This window comes from Eublepharis macularius, chromosome 13 (genome assembly GCF_028583425.1).
Source record: "Eublepharis macularius isolate TG4126 chromosome 13, MPM_Emac_v1.0, whole genome shotgun sequence".
NCBI lineage: Eukaryota > Metazoa > Chordata > Lepidosauria > Squamata > Eublepharidae > Eublepharis > Eublepharis macularius.
The window spans coordinates 51,975,486-51,993,910 of record NC_072802.1 but is presented as its reverse complement, the minus strand read 5'-3'; the positions used below and the strand labels follow the sequence as shown (position 1 = coordinate 51,993,910).

Sequence of the window (18,425 nt, the reverse complement as noted above, 5' to 3'; positions counted from 1 at the left end):
TTCCCAAAGCAAAGAGGAAGTGATGACTTGACTTTACCTCCTTGTAGCAGGTGCTGTTTGAAAAGAGCCCAGGAGGTATAACTTTTGTGGCTGTAAGGGGTGCCCGTGAGGAGCAACTTTCTCCATCATAATAGGCCACTTGGCTTGGAACTTCCCAACATTTTGTGACTGGCTCTTCTCTTCCCATCACAGCTATTTTGAGATTGGATTCAACCTCACCCAGCCCCCACTGACACTATGGCACCCACTACCTTTTCTACAAATTCCAAAACTGCCTGCACAGCGGCTCTTTTTTCTATGCAGAAGACTGCAGAGGGTTCATACATATGTTACATGGTATATATATAAACTTCTTGTGCAAGGATTTTTTTTTTAGTTATAAACACCATAAAGCATGGAAAGGAGCATCTATAAACATGTGGTGGATATGCCAGAAACACATGTTCCAAAACACTTATGTGGCACTACCTCTCTCCCCTCCTTCCGTTTCTTCCTCAAAACCCATCCCTTCCAAAGATTATATAGTGTAGTTAAATATACTTAACTACACTTGCACACATTTGTCCATAGTTATCATTTCCTCTTCTTTCCGTTTCCTGATCTCGTTATTGCTTCCATTTCCAATATTTTGTTTGGTCCCCCTTGGGGACAATATTCAGATAGGTCCCCCTTGGGGACAGGACTTTTTTACTGACTCGATTCTGAGAGCTGTGATTAGTCACATGTCCCTGAACACATGCAGCTGCCTTATACTGAATCAGTTCATTGGTAGATCAAGGTAAGGATCGTCTACTTTGACAACCAGAGACTCTGCAAGGTCTCAGCTATAGATCTTTCACATCATCTGCTGGCTGATCCTTTTTTTTTCAAACTGGAGATGTCAGAGACTGAGACAGAGGCTTTTCCATGCATGCTCTAACACTGAGCCATGGTCCTTTCCTGGCATGCTTACAAACACCTGAGCTTCATTCTACGGCAGCTACTCTGAAAGGTCTTTGCTGGAATATAGGGTACTGCTATCAGAACGATCATCATAGTTCATCTTCCCTTCACCATGACCAAATAATTGGTGGGCACATGGACAATGTTTATCATGCAGTATCTTGCTATTCAATCACATTCATCTAACCGTCTGGCACCTACAATGATCTGCCAAGTCAGGAGAAGAATTTTAATCAGGCATCAGTGCCTGATCAGAAAGAGGGATGAGTGGTAAAATCCTCTTTGACACTTGATAGGGCCTGACTGAGCACCAAATACCAAACAGACTGAGCTATCTCCAAGTAAATTCTCTCAGCCTAAGCTATTTCCACTACCTGTATCATTCTGCCAAGTGGTAAATGTATACATCAGGTGTAGTAAAATGGTCTCATGCCATTACCCAGACAACCAGCTTACTAAATATTGCTGATATACTGTCCTGACACTTGATAAATCCATGGTTATGTAAGCATTGGCTGATTCCGCACATGTTGGATAATGCACTTTCAATGCACTTTAGCTGTCTTTTGGAAGTGGATTTTTTGTTTCACACTCAAAAAATTCAGTTCCAAATGATCTCTAAAGAGGATTGGAAGTGCATTATCCAACGTGTGCGGAATCAGCCATTATCAGAGCACTCATCCATCTAGTCCAGTAATCTACTCTGATGGGCACTGGTTCTTCAGGGTCTCTGGCAGAGGTCCTCCTCAGTGCTGCTGAGGTTATGTTGCTGGAGATGCCAAGGACCGGACCTATGCCCTTGAGCAAGCAAAGCACGTGCCTTAACACTAAATTATATTCCCCCACAAACAACAAACTTCTTTCAGTTCCCTGAGCTAACTCACCCACTTCCCCAAGTAACCACCGGCCTGATTCACATGGGAACAAAAAGGAAGGCAACGCATACTCTTTCCCCACCCCATTCCTTTATAGCACCAGAGGCTGCCAGAATTAGGAACCAGATGCCAGATGACACAAAACTTTCCCATTTCAAAATGAAACATTTTTTGGACTGGATGAGATGGCTTATTAGTTCTGTAGCTCATTCAGCAACTTTACAAAAGGTTCAAACAAATGATGGTAGAGAGGAAAATTAGGGGTTCTCACTCTGATCCCTTTTATGGATGAAAGTACAGGATACAAATGATTTGGAAAAAGAATGAGAGGTGACAAAAATCTTCAATTTGCACTTAAAGAATCACATGCGATGACATGCCTTAACCAACAGCAGACCCAAAATACTGTCAGGCCGCAAAATGAAAACCAGATCTCCTAACTGAAACTTTGGAGCCATGCTTGTTTGAAAGCATGTGACACTACCTCGAATTCCAGGGAAGAAAAGCAAAAGTTATAAATGAAACAAATAAATGTTCTTAATTAAGTGAATCCCCCCCCTTCGACATTTTATTTACTACACGGATATTTGATGCAATAAAAGAAGATCGCACCCCAAAAAACTAGCACCAAAGGATGACAGGCAAGGATTTAGACAAGAGTATCTGATATCTTTTTTCCTCTTACATCAACAGAACCATCTGCTGGCTCTACCATAATCAGGCCTGGCAGCGGATACTGAGAGAAGGAGGTCTACCTGTAGACGTGCTCCTCGTCACTAGCACGTGTAGGAGAGATGATACACTCTCTGGAAACAGAGGCACTGGAGCTGTATGCAGGAGGCTGGGACTGCGGCTGTGGATGCAGAAGTTATTTAAATTTATTATCATAGGATACATGGGTAAAAAAAAAACCTCTATTCCAGAACCAGGTCCTTCCCTATTCGGACTACTAATTCCTGAACTGTAATGTTATACTTGATCTTTATCCAACTACAAATCTTAGTGCCAGGTATATACACTCCTGAGGAGATGCCACATTAGTCAGCTGTAGCAAAAAATGAGAAGAAAGTAAGACCTTGAAGACTAACAAATTGTTCCAGAAGATTTGTGGGCCGAAGACCGTTTTGTCAGACACATTCTTACAGGGCCACATTCAGCACTGGGGGGCGGGGGGGGGGGGGAATCTCATATTCTCTCAGCAATCTTTATACCAAACCATCAAGGAAGAATAGCATTATCACCTTTATGTTGCAAATTTGGGGGTGGGGAGACAAAGCTGTTTCTCTAAGGTTACTTTGTGAGTTCATAACTGAAGAGAAATTTGAACGAAGGACCTCCTGGTTGAGAGCTCACATTCTGAGGGTCAAAGTTATTACATGCCACTTTGCCCCCATGGAGTCTCGGAAGAGACTACAATCCCAAAGGAAAGGTGCGTGCATGCCCATACAACAGTCATTACTTCTCTCAAAATATCTTTCCCGAAGCTGCTCTTTAGAGGCTCCCACGCTTTTTTCTCCAGTGGGTAGAAAACTAGGCTGCATATGAGTGGGAAAGACAGCACAAAAGGGCAAATGGAGGGGAAAGGATTAATTACCCCACCAAAACAGTCTTCCTTTTCTCCTAATTGCATCCTCCAATGCAAACATTTATTTTGTTTGTTTTGGGGGGGGGGGGTTAAGTTTGGGAAAGTTATGCAGAATTCCATGTAACACATAGTTTGGCCCTTAGTTAATATACTGTATCTTACTGTTAAAACAGTTGCAAAAAACAGAAGACAAAAATAAGAGAGAGAATGGGGATCAGTGGACTGTGCTCGCCTTTATATCCCAGAAATGGGGCCTAATTTGAGAGCTAGGAGTTAACCCAGGAACCTATTCTGAATTCATCCCCTGGAACCTGTGAGGGAAAGACAGCACGTCTGTTCATGTGCAGAGTACAGTTCCCGTTCCACTGAACATCTGCAGCCAGCCTCTGCAAATGCAGAATTAGGAGAAAAGGCTTCCACAACCAAGACTGTTGATTCCAACTGTTGATCTTGGTCCTCTGTTTTTTATTTTAGTAAGTTAACAACCTTGGGCCATACCCAGGGCTTTTTTTCTGGGAAAAGAGGTGGTGGAACTCAGTAGGTTGCCCTCGGAGAAAATGGTCACATGGCTGGTGGCCCCGCCCCCTGATCTCCAGACAGAGGGGAGTTTAGATTGGCGGAGGGCCGTCTAAACTTCCCTCTGCCTGGAGATCAGGGGGCGGGGCCACCCGCCATGTGACCATTTTCAAGAGGTTCCGGAACTCCGTTCCACCACATTCCCGCTGAAAAAAAGCCCTGGCTATACCTCTGTCACAGGCTCACTCATCATCCCCCCTTATGTTTATGCAGCCTCTTCTACAACTGTAACGTTTTTACTCAACTCTAGAAGTGTTCTACACAACCAGCAGACTGGGTGACCGAAGTGTTGTTTGAAAAACTGAAGGACACACTTGTGAGCCAGTGCCAACCTTGTAGGCTTTCCGCTAACTGCTTGGGTAAGGAAAGACCCAAACAATTTTGAAAGCCGACTGCTACATATCATGCGTGACTGAGACCTTGGAATGTGGAACAAACAGGATGCAGCCCGGTAACAAATTGTTCTCCCTAGAACGGGCATTCATCCCCCCTCCAGAAACATACTTCCTCCAATTTTATCTATGCCTCATACACCTCTGAGCTACAGAAACCACAGTCTCTTTTTCCAAGGCTGCAAGGTGAGTGATTAATATCTACCTCGCTGCGGTTTCTAGTATCATACTGAGGGGGTGGCAGTGACTAGCACTTCCAGGGTGCGAAGCAAGAAGGCCACCTTTTAGGGCCAAATACTCTATTTTTCCAGTTGAAGCACTGAAGCAGCAAAGCCCAGCTGGTAACACAATCTAAATGTCACTGGTCAACTCACAACACAACACGAAGATCAGTGTTCATTACCAGACAGTGACTACTTCCTTCTTCCAGTTCAACACAGAAGCATCCAACAGAACTCAGTAACATATGGCAAGCACCAGCAATCAAGTTTAGAGACAGAAAATATTAAGGACTTGGGTTTTACGATTTAATCAACTGGATAGCTATCTGGGATCTCTGGTGGAAAGATTGTCTCCCTCTCTGTATAATGCTAGCCTGGTGGGATACCACGCCTTCATTTACCCACTTCACACCAACTCAGAAAACATATCCAAGACAATTCCCACCTACCCAGCAACCCTCACCTGCTGATGAATATTTCTGGAGATGCTCGGCTGCCACTGGTCTAGAGGATCGGTCACGGTTCCATTCAAGGCTTCATTAGAAGGAGGTGGTGGCACAGGGGGAGGTATAGTGATTTCCTGGTATGTATGATTCCCAGTCGGGTAGGAATATGATGTTTCATCTGATAGGAAGACTGGCCGCTTGGAGATGTGGGAGGTAGTCGATTCCAGGTCTGCTAGCAATGCATCTGTACAAGAGACAAGCGAGAGAAGAATTATTCTTGTCTGCATGCTAAGAAATAGCTCCTTCCTTTTCTTCTTCCCATACAGACAGTTACCGTGATCCTGAAGACACGTATGGAATTTATTCTTCTAGATGTTTTCCTCCCTGGCATTGTCTGCAAAGATACCTATAGGAAGTCTCTGTTCTCTCCAGCACAGCAGCAACAGCGTTTTAACAAAGCCTCCCTTATCTTTGCAAAAATAAATAAATCCAGCCGAGATACTAAAACAGCCAAAAGGAACTCTGAACCTCCAGAAGAAAGGCCTGACAGCAATGAATGCTCAGAAGCCTTGTTACAGAGGAACCTAACCAGACTTAACTCAGAGACAAACCCTTCAAAGTCTGAACCAGACTAATTGCTAGTTCTATGTCATGAAGTCATTCGAAACGTGGCCAAAAGTGCTGCTTTTTGCAGATCTCTAGGAAGGCTTTTCTTCCTCAGATTGTAGCAAAAGCCAGGAAAGAATTTAATCAGTCCACCACACCATCATCACACCATTGCTTCCCAGATGCAAACAGTTAAACATGGGCTCCAGACCCTGCCAGGTAAATGCAATTTCACCTCCTGCAAACAGCTCTCAACGTGCCGGGTCAGATCGCAAATTCCTGAGGGGGAGAATAAACCTCTCCCTACAAAAAAGCACACATACCTTCAATGCCCTGGCCAAAAAAATACAAGTGGGAGAGGACAAAGAGAAATTGGGTTACTTAAGCTTGCTACACGGTGTGTTCTTCAGTAAAGAAGAGAGACTGCACAGCAGGTGAGAGGTTTTGTATGTGACCCAACAAACTGAGGGAAGACAATCAGTGCCAGACACAGTTGCCATAAAAGGAACAAAAAGGCGTATCAATGACCGATTGATTACATTTATATCCCGCTCTACCCACAAGCGGGCTCAGGGCGGGTTACAGCAGTAGATAAGAACAGAGATGAACTTTCATGAACACAGTCAGCATCAAAATGCACAGGAAAAAAAAGAAGCAGAGCAACTAAGACAACACATTTCTATTAGGTCAGCTACTGGAAGCAAGCTTCTGAAGCACACAGAACTCCTGTACCCTACCACACTGTTCAGCACAGACTACATTGTAAGGGCAAAGCTTACCTGTACATCCAATGGCTTTGTCAGAACCAAGAGAGAGGAAATCAGTGGGCAGGTGTTAATTAGATTATAAATATCCAGGGATTATGATGAAAGAGACCACAAATGGCTTTTTAGCACCACTGCTTAAAAACACTGGGCATAAAATCGTGTTTTTATTTAAAAAAAAATAACTCAGATTTGTGGGTAGATGACCTCAAGCTTCTAGTAATTTTTGTACATGAAGATTCCTACTTGGATATAACTTCTGTGTAGGAAATTGCATGTACCCCACAAGGAAACTATCTCACTGCTGCTGCTACACTTTTACCGTAGGAAACTTTTAGATACTTCAAACTTGGGGGCAGGGGGGGCCAAAATATAAAAGTTCCATGGTTAGGCTGGTGTTTACCTAGTTGTGAAGTTTATACATCACTCACACCCATCTGCTGAGATCAGGTGAAGGCCTTGGGCTTTGTTTATCCCCACTTCCTCTTCCCACCACATGCAGAAGTTATTTGAATATAACTCTTCCCATCGCTCTCCTTGAGCTCTGTTTTCAAGGAGAGACCAGTGACTCCTTGTAAGAGCTTCATTTCAGACATACATCTACTCATGGCAAGAAAACACATCAGGACAAGGCCTGCTCCCAGTCCACCACACACAGTGTGAGTAGGCGAAGTAACCTCAAACCTTTCAGCTATAGTAGATAAATATATAATAGACAAAGATATAGTAGGCATTGAGTCAGATTACCTAAACTTCTTATAAACATATGTAATGTATAAAATGTTCTTGCAGGGGCATAGAAGCAAGAGGAGTGCCTGTATAGACCCTGTTTCATGTATGTAGGAAACATGCAACACATATTATACCTGTCTGACATTTGCACATTTTGACCACTGAGAGTCAAAGAAAGGGTCATCTCCATACATGATGGAAAAGACAGGTGGACATGATTTTTTTCCCATCATCACACGAAAGACAAGTGCATGAACCTAACCTAAGCTTAAAGAGATTTTTTTTTCTTCCCAAAAAGATGATTTAGTGCCAAACATTTTCAAGCAGTGACCACAGAAGGCAATTTGTGGTCTCTTTCAGAATAATCCCTGGTTATTGATAAAAGAATACCTGATCATTGAACTTTCTGCTTCTTTGTTCCAAAAGCTTCCCAGGAATACTCAAAGGTAGTCTACCGCCGTTGCCATCCCTATCCCCAAAACATACAGCTGGAGCAGAACTGACAAACCAAACTTATTTCCCCCCAAAGAACACTAAAGGCACAGATACGTACCTCAGAGTCGATGTGCCAAGTGCTGCAGCTCTTTGACTATGTGGCAATACGTACCCAGCTTATGATTCAAGGTTTATCAGAGAAGGTGTGGTTTGGAATGACACAAATCCACCCCTCCACAATGAAATGACTATCAAATCACACTCCCTCATACAAGCACTTCACTGCCCTGTAAGCAAGAAACTAGGAACTCTCAAATTGCAGAGACCAACACTCCGCACAAGACAATTTGCTGTATAAAGTGCTTTGGATACAGCTTCCCATGTCTACTTTTCCTACCTGCACGCTCCTCTGTTTTGTTAAGGAAAAATTTTTTAGCTCATGCTGGCAGGAATCCTTTCTCCTCTGAACCTGAATGCCTGACTGCTTTGTTCATTTACAGCTATAGTTGCCGCTGGTGGACACGCCACTGCAGTAGTTTATCTCTGTTTCCTCCCAGGGTATTTTGAAGATGCAGTTCTGGAATAGATTATTACTTCTTCTATCCTCCTGGACAGAAACAGCTGGGGAGAGTGTTATTTTCAAAGGGAATATTCCGCAACTTCCTTTACTCTGTGGAAGGCTTCATGAGATAGCCGCTTCTTTTCTTCTCGGTATGGGGGCAAATCAAAGTGAAACTGCAGCATTGGCTGCCAGAACTACAGTCAACATCTCTAGAAATGAAGCTCTTCTTGAGAAATATTTCAATTCTTATGAACTTTGGTGAATTAACTTGCAGTACTTTGGCCCTTTTGACTATGAGTTACACCAGAACATGTTACATGCATGCCTGGCAGGGGCAGTTGAGAAGATTTATTGTTCTTCTAAATGTTTTAAGGGTTTTTTAATGTTGACTTTTCATCCCAAGACATTCATATTTGTTAGTCAATGCTTTGGGAAGGATATTTATTTATTTAGATACATATACCCCACTTCTCTCCCCAATGAGGGCCCAGAGCAGATTACAAAATTGTAGTAGTAGAAAGGTGGGATTCTTAATTTTTTAAAAAACTGGGTTACTAAGGACATATCCAGTAGTATTAGGATTTGAATGAAACATTGTGCCTCACATATTATTTTGGACAGAACTGTTCTCATGTGTCTTAAATTCACAGGATGGAAGATACACTATATATAACTATGCTGTGAATTTGATATGAAGAGCACAGGATACAAATGTTTTAAAATAAAAGCATACAAGGGGGATAGTAGTTTTCTATTTAGGGGCAAATAGTCAATTAGTGTTTGAAAAAAGTGGAGTGAACACCCAATTCAGCAAGAATTAGGAGACACAACGTGCTTTGGAAGAAATTCCTGTTCTAATAGGGTGTTTTGTATAGACAGGTAAATTAAACATTTCTTTTCATATCTGTCATACACTAGGTGATGCCCTAAGCACCGTCCATTTCATTAGTGTATAAAGCTCAACTCTTCCAGCAACCAAGAACCGAGAATTCCTGAAAGCCAGTGTGGTGTACTGGTCTGAATGTCAGATTAGAATCTGGGAGACTCAAATCCCCGCTCTGCTATGGAAATTTACTGAGTGACCTTGGGCCAGTCAGCCTAACCTACCTCACAGCATTGTTGTGAGGACAAAACAGAGGAAAGGAGAACAGACGCAAACCACTTTGGGTCCCCAGTGGGGAGAAAACTGGGACAGGAATACCTAAAGGAGAAGAAAGCCACACAACAGTTTTGAAAAAACAAAGAACCCACACAAATTCATGTCTTCAACCAGAAATGGCAAAACTTAAAGGGTGCAGACAAACAGCCAGGATCACCCCCCAAAAAACCTTGGTGAGTATACAACAAAAGTGTGTTCTTAAGCAACACATGGTTTTATCTGCAAGAGAGCACTGCAAGGTATACAGATACACTGATCCATGCCCCCCCCCACTTTAGTGGATACTAGTGAACATAGCTTCAATTTTCAATTCTTAACAAAGCTAAAATAACTTCCTGCTTTCAGTTTGGACCCTTTAGGAGACACAATACAGCATCTTTGCCAATGCCAAGCAGGCTTGGGGCTGGTTAACACCCAGATGGAACACATCCAGTAACCCTAGAACATAAATGCAATGAACAAATAAAACTGACAGCTGAAAGTGCTGCATTCATGTACACAGAACATGGCCTATGAAACAGTTAAGTAGCAGATGGCACAAGTTTATTCATTAACTTCCTCCACTCCACATCCTGTCTCTTCGTGACTTTAGAAAAACACTCTGCAGCCGAGGAACAGGAAGTTTAAAGAGTACGGCGGCAGAAGAAATAGTGGACGGTGATCATTCACAGCTGGTCCAATCAGAAGGGCCACAGACAAATTATGTTTGAGCATGAAAAATAATCATAGTTCAGTGTCATAAAGGAGAGAGTTCACAGAGAGACAGATAAGAGGATTTGTGCCACAGGTAGACCTCCACTTGTGTCGGTTCAAGAAAAGGTCATCAGTGCCAACAGAGTCAGATTAACAGAGAGTGAATCCCATTTGGGCTAAACGCATAGTACCAGGCTTCTTGATGCTGGGATCTCTATTACCCTTGAAAATGCCATTCTTCTTGGGACATTCCCATACTTACCACTGTGAGAAGCTGGCATCAGCTCTGCAAGGGTCTTCAACAAAGGCAGGCAAAACTGAGGGCTTAAATTGCCCTCCCTCCACACACATCTACACCTGAACTATGGGACTCAGAAGTGCTAATGCAGCATAATTGATGCCGAAAGCTATAGCAGTCTGGTTATTTTTCTGTGTTCCTATTTTTAAGAAAAAAAGAGGCTTAATGCACTGATCCATACATTCCAATTCAGACTGAAAAATAATTTTTTTCTAGAAACCACCCCCTCTATCATGGAGCTAAGTTGATCACTGGGAACTAGTAACTTGAAGCACTTTTAAAGTCCTCGATGGTGAAGGAAGTTTTCATAGAAGCAAATCAGGTAGGCAGGTTTTAAATGGCAAAAGTATTGTACACATTCTGCTAGGGGATGAACTTTAATAAATTTGTACTTGTATTGAAGTCTCTCTCTCTCACACACACACACACAGACAAAAAATTTATAGATGCCTAGGATTGCAGCCTAGGAGATTTTTAGCACAGTATTTATAATTTCTGTTACTTTCTTCCAGTTTACAAGCAACAACATACCTCTAAAACTTTTGAAAGAAATACAGAAATTTACTTAACACTAATAATACAAGTTGGTTCACAATGAAGATAGCCTTACCCATTCTTCTACATATTTACCTGAGTACAACAGTATAACATTCATTACTGTTCAAGAATATTCTTTGATAAACACAGGCAGATTTTGACATATAAAATGCAACCCATTTCTCGCTCTGAACACCTAGACTTCAGTTTGCTCCACTGCTATGAAGCTAATCATTTAACGCATTACTAAAAATTACACATTTTTAGTGTCTTTAAGTGTATTTCCAGTGTATCCTCATAATAAGCTCTGTACATGTTATTAATTTTTCCCCTTTTGTAGAGGGAAACTGAGGCTCAGAGAGCTGATCCAGAGCATTAGATCACTGCCTGGCTAGGTTTCCCTGTTCCAAGTCTTAACATTTTATGTGTACCTGCAGGCTTCTAATCTTTGAACGAGACATTGCTCAACTGGCACGTACTGATACTATCAGCACCCGTATGGAATTGAGCTATCTCCAGATGTCTTCCAGGTGATGCTTTTGCAACAGATTTAAACTGCCCTGCTTATGCCATTAAAGGAGTGCTTAGCACAGTACAAAGCAGAACTATTTACTGGTTTTTTTTAAATGACATCTGAAGAATCGTACGATGTGTGGGAGGAAGCAAGGGAGAAGAGGACTATCTTACGAAGCATTGGGAAATAACATTCAACTGAAGCAGGAGGAGGAGCCAGTTCCAGCACTGAGTCATCCTCACAAACAAGCCCCAGTTATACAGTACACATTCTTTCTCTATCTCTCCCGCTTGACACACCCAGTCGTATCAGACAGGGGAAGAGTTCATTCATTCCAAGGACTTTGCTGCAGGCCTTCCAATGGTTCCCCAGCATGTTGGCACTTGCTAACCTGAGAATGAGGATTCCTTAGGCATCAAGGAGCTAGGGAAAAGACACTTTTGTACATATCCCAGATTTCCCTTAAAAAAATTGACATCATACAAAGGTGAAGCGTGCCAGTGCTAGTTACTCACTGCACGGGTTATTCCCCCCTCCCACAACTTGTCACAGATTTGAAAAGTTATGCATTTCTTCTCCTAAGCCAAAGCAACATTTACAAACTGATTCACACACCCTTGAAGGACTCGGTGCTCATGCAACAGGGAAACATGCAGTGTGCAGCATTTATACAGTCTGGTAGGTTGGGGAAGAGATATTCAAGGAGCTCTTTCTCTCAAGCTGCCTTACCATATGTTTGAATGAGCATGTGTGACTGAGAGAGTGCGAAAAAGAAAGTAAAGCCTCTCGTCACAAAACTAGGTTCACAGCTGTTCAAAGTCTGTCATCCGAGCCAGTCGCCTTCTGGAAAAATAGACAGGCTTCCACAGGCTCTATTCTCCTCCCTTCTCTCAAGCATAGGTCATGCAGTGCTGAGATGGGGAATCATCTAGTTGTGTCTTCCTTTCAAGCAACTCCTCCTCTTCAAGTTAAACTTTGCTCTGTTTTAATCACCACCCAGGAGCTCCATTTTCATGACTTTACTGAGAGCTAAACCACATCAGACGAATTACATGAGGACACTCAAGTGAAGGAAGACGCAATATTAGCCAAGAAGGTTAGGCTAGATCCCTCCTCAGAGGGTTTTGTTAATTTCACCTTTCCACAGAGCCTGCAAAGATCCTCTTCAGAGGATTTGTTAATTTCCTCTTTGCCTCCCTGAAGGCTCTGTCAATTATTAACAAACCCTCTGAGGAGAGATCTAGCCAGCTCTGTAGATAAAATTCAAACTAGCTTCCAGGCTAACATTGCATCTCCCTTCACTTGAGTGTCCTCGGGTAATTCTTCTCGTGTGGTTGAGCTCTGATAGTCCTTCTCTTCATGCTTGATGCATGTTTTATGAACAGTCCTTTAGCTACATGAAACTGTCTTATACAAAGCCAGTCCACTGGTCTATCTTAGACTGGCAAGGGCTCTCCAGGGTACCAGGAAGAGGTCTTTTACTTTCAGGTGGATATGCCAGAGAGTGAACCTGGGACCTTCTGAATGGAAAGTATACTGCTGAGCTATAGCTATTGGCAACAAGAGGTTTTTATGCAGGGCTTTTTTTCAGCTGGAACATGGTGGTACGGAGTTCCGGAACCGCTTGAAAATGGTCACATGGCTGGTGGCCCCGCCCCCTGATCTCCAGACAGAGGGGAGTTTAGATTGCCCTCCACGCCATGGCGCAGAGGGCAATCTAAACTCCCCTCTGTCTGGAGATCAGGGGGCAGGGCCACCGGCTATGTGACCATTTTTCCAAGGGCAACCCACTGAGTTCCACCACCTCTTTTCCCAGAAAAAAGCCCTGTTTTTATGCAAAGCACAAATGTTCCTTCCTGTTGGCTATGCGTGCTCAGTCAGAGCTACTTTGATTTTCAGTAGACGCATTCAGGAGTACACTATTAAAAGGGTCCGATTATCTTTATCCAGACACCTACCTCAGGGTTTGCACTGCGATTCAACTCCTGCCCCTCAGCAGAAACCTTCTATGCATCCTTGGAATGTCCTTGCTAAAAGGACAATATAAACTCAACCGAGCAGCATAACAGAGCCCACGATTCACTGTGCAGGCTTAGCCAGCAGACACAAGGAACTGTTTGCCTCCTTCCCACCCAAATAGACTCAAAACATAAAACCATTGTCCACTCTCCCAAAAATGCATTAAATCCCCCCTCTGCTCCAGTTAAGTTAATGATATTCGTCCTGCTGTCCCTACCCACATCTCATGGAAAATGGTAAGAGGAGGAGTTTCTGGCTGAGTACAAGGTCATCTGTCAACTCAAGTCAGAGAACTTTAGTTAACAGTCTAGCAAGAGCTGCATACACATTAGCAAAGGATGGTATATGATGACAAGCAGGGAGGGGAATGGATGATAGACTCCAAACAGGGTTGGAGGCCACATGTATGGTTTGAATCACTGTCTGCTTGTAATCTGGCAGCAAAGGACTATGCAGAGTTGCTTCATTGCCATGGAACAGAGAAGGAAGAACGAACACTTTGGCACTTCCTATTTGGCAAACTTGCATCTAATCTAAAGGGAGAAAAATGCAAGCTTCTGGTACATTTTGAAAAAGCAACCGTGGAGCCACTCGCATGACAACATTATTGCAGGGTCCTTAGAATGGACCCAATTTTTCCCATGCTATCAATTCTGGAGCACTTCCCTAGCAGCACACACAGTGATTAAAGTGCTCCTGTGAATGCAACAGCTGAGAACCTTGGACACAAATATTTCATCATATTTTTTAAATAAAAGGCTGTCTCCCTCAACCCACTGCCATACCATCCTCTTCAACTCAGAGCCAAGCTACAAGTGACGCCTGACACAGGTTGGACACTTGTCAGCTTCCCTCAAGTTTTGATGGGAAATGTAGGCATCCTGGTCTTGCAGCTGTAATGGAGAGCCAAGCTGTAAAACCAGGATGTCTACGTTTCCCATCAAAACTTGAGGTAAGCTGACAAGTGTCCAACCTGTGTAAGGCGTCACTTGTAGCTTGGCTCTCAAAGTGAATGGGGCCTCTCCAGCTCAGACAACTCAGGCCCTCGTTTAAAAAGGAAACAATTCCAGGCAGTAACCCAATCCCTGGCAGGACAGTTTTACATAGTGAGCAACTGCTGAGGAATGGGAAACGTGGGTATATTTATCCCTTTAAGTACACGTTTGGAAAGGACACTGGCTGCTGTTCTGTGAGTACCGCCCCAAATGAAGAATTGCTGGATCCTCTCCTACCTGAAAGGAGTACATTTGCTCAGGGAGGATGGCTCAAATTGGATTGTGAACTGGGACCCCCAAGACAGACTGAAAATAGAGGAGAAGGTAAGCCATCCAAACATAGTTTGGAGCTAAATCCCAACATGGTAAAGTAGTTGCAGGCATCTCTATATATAATGGCCAGTTGCAAATGTTTTATTTCTTTGTTATGTTCTTCAAGTTCTGGCAAAGCAAGAGGAGCCAAGAAATGGGTTCTAGGAATAGGCAGAAGCAATACCCTGGAGGCACAGTTCTTCTCCCAACCCAGAAGCTGGCTTCAGGAAGAGCAATTCATACAGATGGAGAAAATGCATTTTAGAAGTAATACCTTATCACCAATTAACCGCAGCAGAGGATGGAAGGGTATTTCCAGCCAAGCTGCACAGCCAGGGATGAAAAGACATTGTTCACTAAGAACAGACAGTGTGGAGAAGTGTTTGGAATGTCAGACTAGGATCTAGGCCAGTCACATACTCTCAGCCCAACCTACCTTACAGGACTGCTGTGAGGATAAAAATGGAGGAAGGAGAATGGGGTAAGCTGCTTTGGGTTCCCACTGGGAATAAAGGTGGGGGATAAATGAAGTGCCCTGACTTAGATAGATGAGGCAAGCCTGATCTTGGCAGATCTCAAAAGCTCAGCAAAGTCAGCCTTCGTTAGTAATTGGACGGGAGACTTCCAAGGAAGACCAGGGTTGCTGTGCAGAGGCAGGGCAAAGGCAAAGGCAAATCACCTCTGTCTGTCTTTTGCCTTCAGTAGAGGTTGCCATAAGTCAGCTATGACAACAGCACTCTCTACCACCACCATAAACAAAGAAAATAATACTAAGGTCCATAGCAATGTAATGGGAGCATCACTCCTGCTCTGCCAGTTCTCTGCATTAAAAGACGGCTAGGGCCAACTTCACCATCGACCCTTGCTATCTAACCAAGAAGCAGTCCAGGCTGGTTCTCCAGGATGTGAGCAACAGAAAAGAAAAACAATAACCGAGTTAGGAATTTTAAACTGCAACCATGTATATCTCCCATAACTGCTGAAAGCTTTGCTCTGAGTGGCCTAAGGTTCCTGCATTTCCACATCCGCACAAGAGCAAAGCCTTGTGCAATCAACAAGAGGCTAGTTTGTGAAACTTTTTCTCAACCTGCTCATCTTTATGCCCAGCTGTACAGTCATCCACCCCTTCTGCATAAGCTCAGAGAAAATCCTGTTTGCAATTTACTTCTCTCACCATTTCCACCCCAAAATAACAAGATTCACTTCCCCCCCACAAAAAACAACCACCCAAGCTCTCCCATTTCCTCTGCTGTACTCACTTGCAAAAAAAAAATCCCCTCATAATTGAAAATCATACCAAGCTATAGATGGGCTATCTTTCTAAGCAGCAACTGATCCACATTCAGCACTTCCTACAGTTCTTGTCATCTGAGAAATGGGATCAAGTGGATGGTGGGAAGTGCTGAACTTTAAAGGGAAAATGGGTCAATATTGTATAGATCTATGGTGCGGCCTCATCTGGGACACTGTGCACAGTTCTGGTCTCTGTATCTCCAAACAGACATTGCAGAGCTGGAAAAAGGACAGAAGGCAATGAAGATGGATCAAAAGGTTGGAGCATCTTTCCTATGAGGAAAGGCTGAAGAGCCTAGGACTTTTAAAAAAAAGGCTAAGAGGCAACACAACCAAGGTTTATAAAATTAGACATAGGGGAGAGAAAGTGAATTGAGGGAGCTTTTAATCCCTCTCCCATAATACTAGAACTTGGGGGCACCCCATAAAATTGCTGGGAAATACATTCAGACAATGTGTAACTAAACTGTAGAACTCATGCAAGTGGAGGCAGTGATGGCTACAAGCACGTAAGGCTTTAAAAGGTCCACCCTAAAGAAAGTACAGGTCATAACAAGGTGGTTAGACAGATCCATGGAGAAGACCATCAATGTCTACTGGCCACGGTGACTGAAGGGAGTCTTCCTCTACAGAGGCTTCCAGCAGAGGAGGACCTCAGCCTCTGTACCCTATTCGTTTGACCCTCCTGGGCCAACTGGTTGGCTGTCATATGAAAGAGAATGCTGGACCAAATAGACCCCTGGTCTGATTCACCTGGTTGTTCTTATGACCTTAAGCCCAAAAGGCGCTGCAGCCAATCCACATCTAACTCTCTCCACTGACTGACCCACTTCCCTCCGGAAATATTACAAAACCATGCTCTGTTTTCAAATGAGGAAAGGCAACGCCGCTCAAAAACAAGAGAAATGTGCAGTGGCCTTACAAGAGGAAGGAGCATGCTGCGATCTCACTGAACAAGAGCGGCGTCAAGTGGCTGAGGAAAACCGGAACAGATAAAGTGAGGAGAAGCCAAATTGCGGGTGGCACAGAATAGCAGAAGCAGTGACACAAACACACTCACACCTTTTACCACAAAGGCTACTGAGCTCAATTGGAGGAAATGAAAACAAGACAGGGTCAGCTCACTAAGGAGACAGGCTGACTGTGAAGGAGATGACCTTATAAAGGTGAGAACTGAATTTTAAAAGCCCACAAACAGAGCACAGTGAGGAAGGCAGCCCACGCAAAACCAGCAGCCAAGCAAGACATTGCCTCTTCCAGGGCAACAAGCCAACAGGAAGGCCAGGAACCAGTGGAACCCCATGCCACACCAGGAACCTCCAGGTAACAAGTACCTTAACCCCTTAAGGTGAGCAGAGACTCACCTCACACTCCTTGTGGAAAAATTCATGGATGGATCGTGCTGAGATGTTCTACCCTTAAGAAGCAGGCTTGGAGTAAAACCCACCTGGCTTTTGCCAAGGACATCCTTGCAATTACAGAGGCTGTTTCATGTTATCAGCAGAAACCTGGAGCACACATTTCTCATAATCAAAACAATTGGGTCAATATATAACTTTGGCTCCAATGTCATAGCATGTATTTCAGCAGCCCTGTGCTAAGAAATCATTTGGAGGGGAAAAACATTCAGCTAAATGGGCTTGTATATATTATTTATTTATATTCTGTTGTACAGAAAATGTAACTCCCAAAGTAGCTTAAAACAAAAGATCTTTCTTTTAATTAAAGCCAAAAATGCAGCTCTGTTTTTTCCCCTATACAGTAGAAGAAGCATCACCAAACCCTGCAGCAGTGGTACCAGCCCGACCAGTGAGAAGTGACAACTAACACTAGCTAGAGAGGGCAGTGAGGGAAACGTGCCAGATGTTAGTCCTCCATGCTCACCCCATCATCCAGCTGCTGGTAACCTTTAATAGTTTGATTTTTTGTGTGCTAAATTCAAGCGAATACTTCCAGCACAGCATTCTGTCCTCACTAAGAAAAGGCATACCCCTGCTGTTTTGTTCACCTTTTTTATTTATTAAAAGATGTATACCTTACCATTCCTTAAAGTTCAGGATAGCTCACAGTGGAACCAAAATAAAATCAAGTTTGCACAGCAAAGTGTAACAACTTTGAAAAACACTAACAGACCAGACATGTTTGCCTACAGAAGACAGCCCTAAAATAAGCAATTAAAATTCTAAGCCTTCATGGGGGAAAATCCCTTTCAAACAGAACAGCTTTGCAGGCCTTCTGGATTACTTTTAGAAGCCAAATCCAAAGGATGGAAGTAATAATGGAAAAAACAAACCATAGTGTGATCATTATAGCTGCCATGTAGAAGAAGAAACTGTAGGGCTAAAAAAAAGATGGTGCACAGGTTCATATAGTAATAACAAAGAGCGTGCTTATATACCACTCTTCTAGACAGATTACTGCCCCACTCAGAGAGCTGAAAAAATTCACTGTTATTATTTTCCCCACAAT

At 43.2% G+C, this 18,425-nt stretch overlaps 1 protein-coding gene across 1 annotated transcript in view; it reads right to left on the bottom strand.

The window, feature by feature from the left end:
- The window catches only part of PXN (paxillin), a 72,797-nt gene that overhangs the window by 30,721 nt on the left and 23,651 nt on the right, over nt 1-18,425 (bottom strand). Inside the window, exons 2-3 of the mRNA XM_054996107.1 lie at nt 5,055-5,281; nt 2,573-2,670 (exon numbers count right to left, since the gene is read on the bottom strand). Of these exons, the coding sequence (XP_054852082.1) occupies nt 2,573-2,670; nt 5,055-5,281 (325 nt within the window). The remainder of the gene's footprint in view (nt 1-2,572; nt 2,671-5,054; nt 5,282-18,425) is intronic.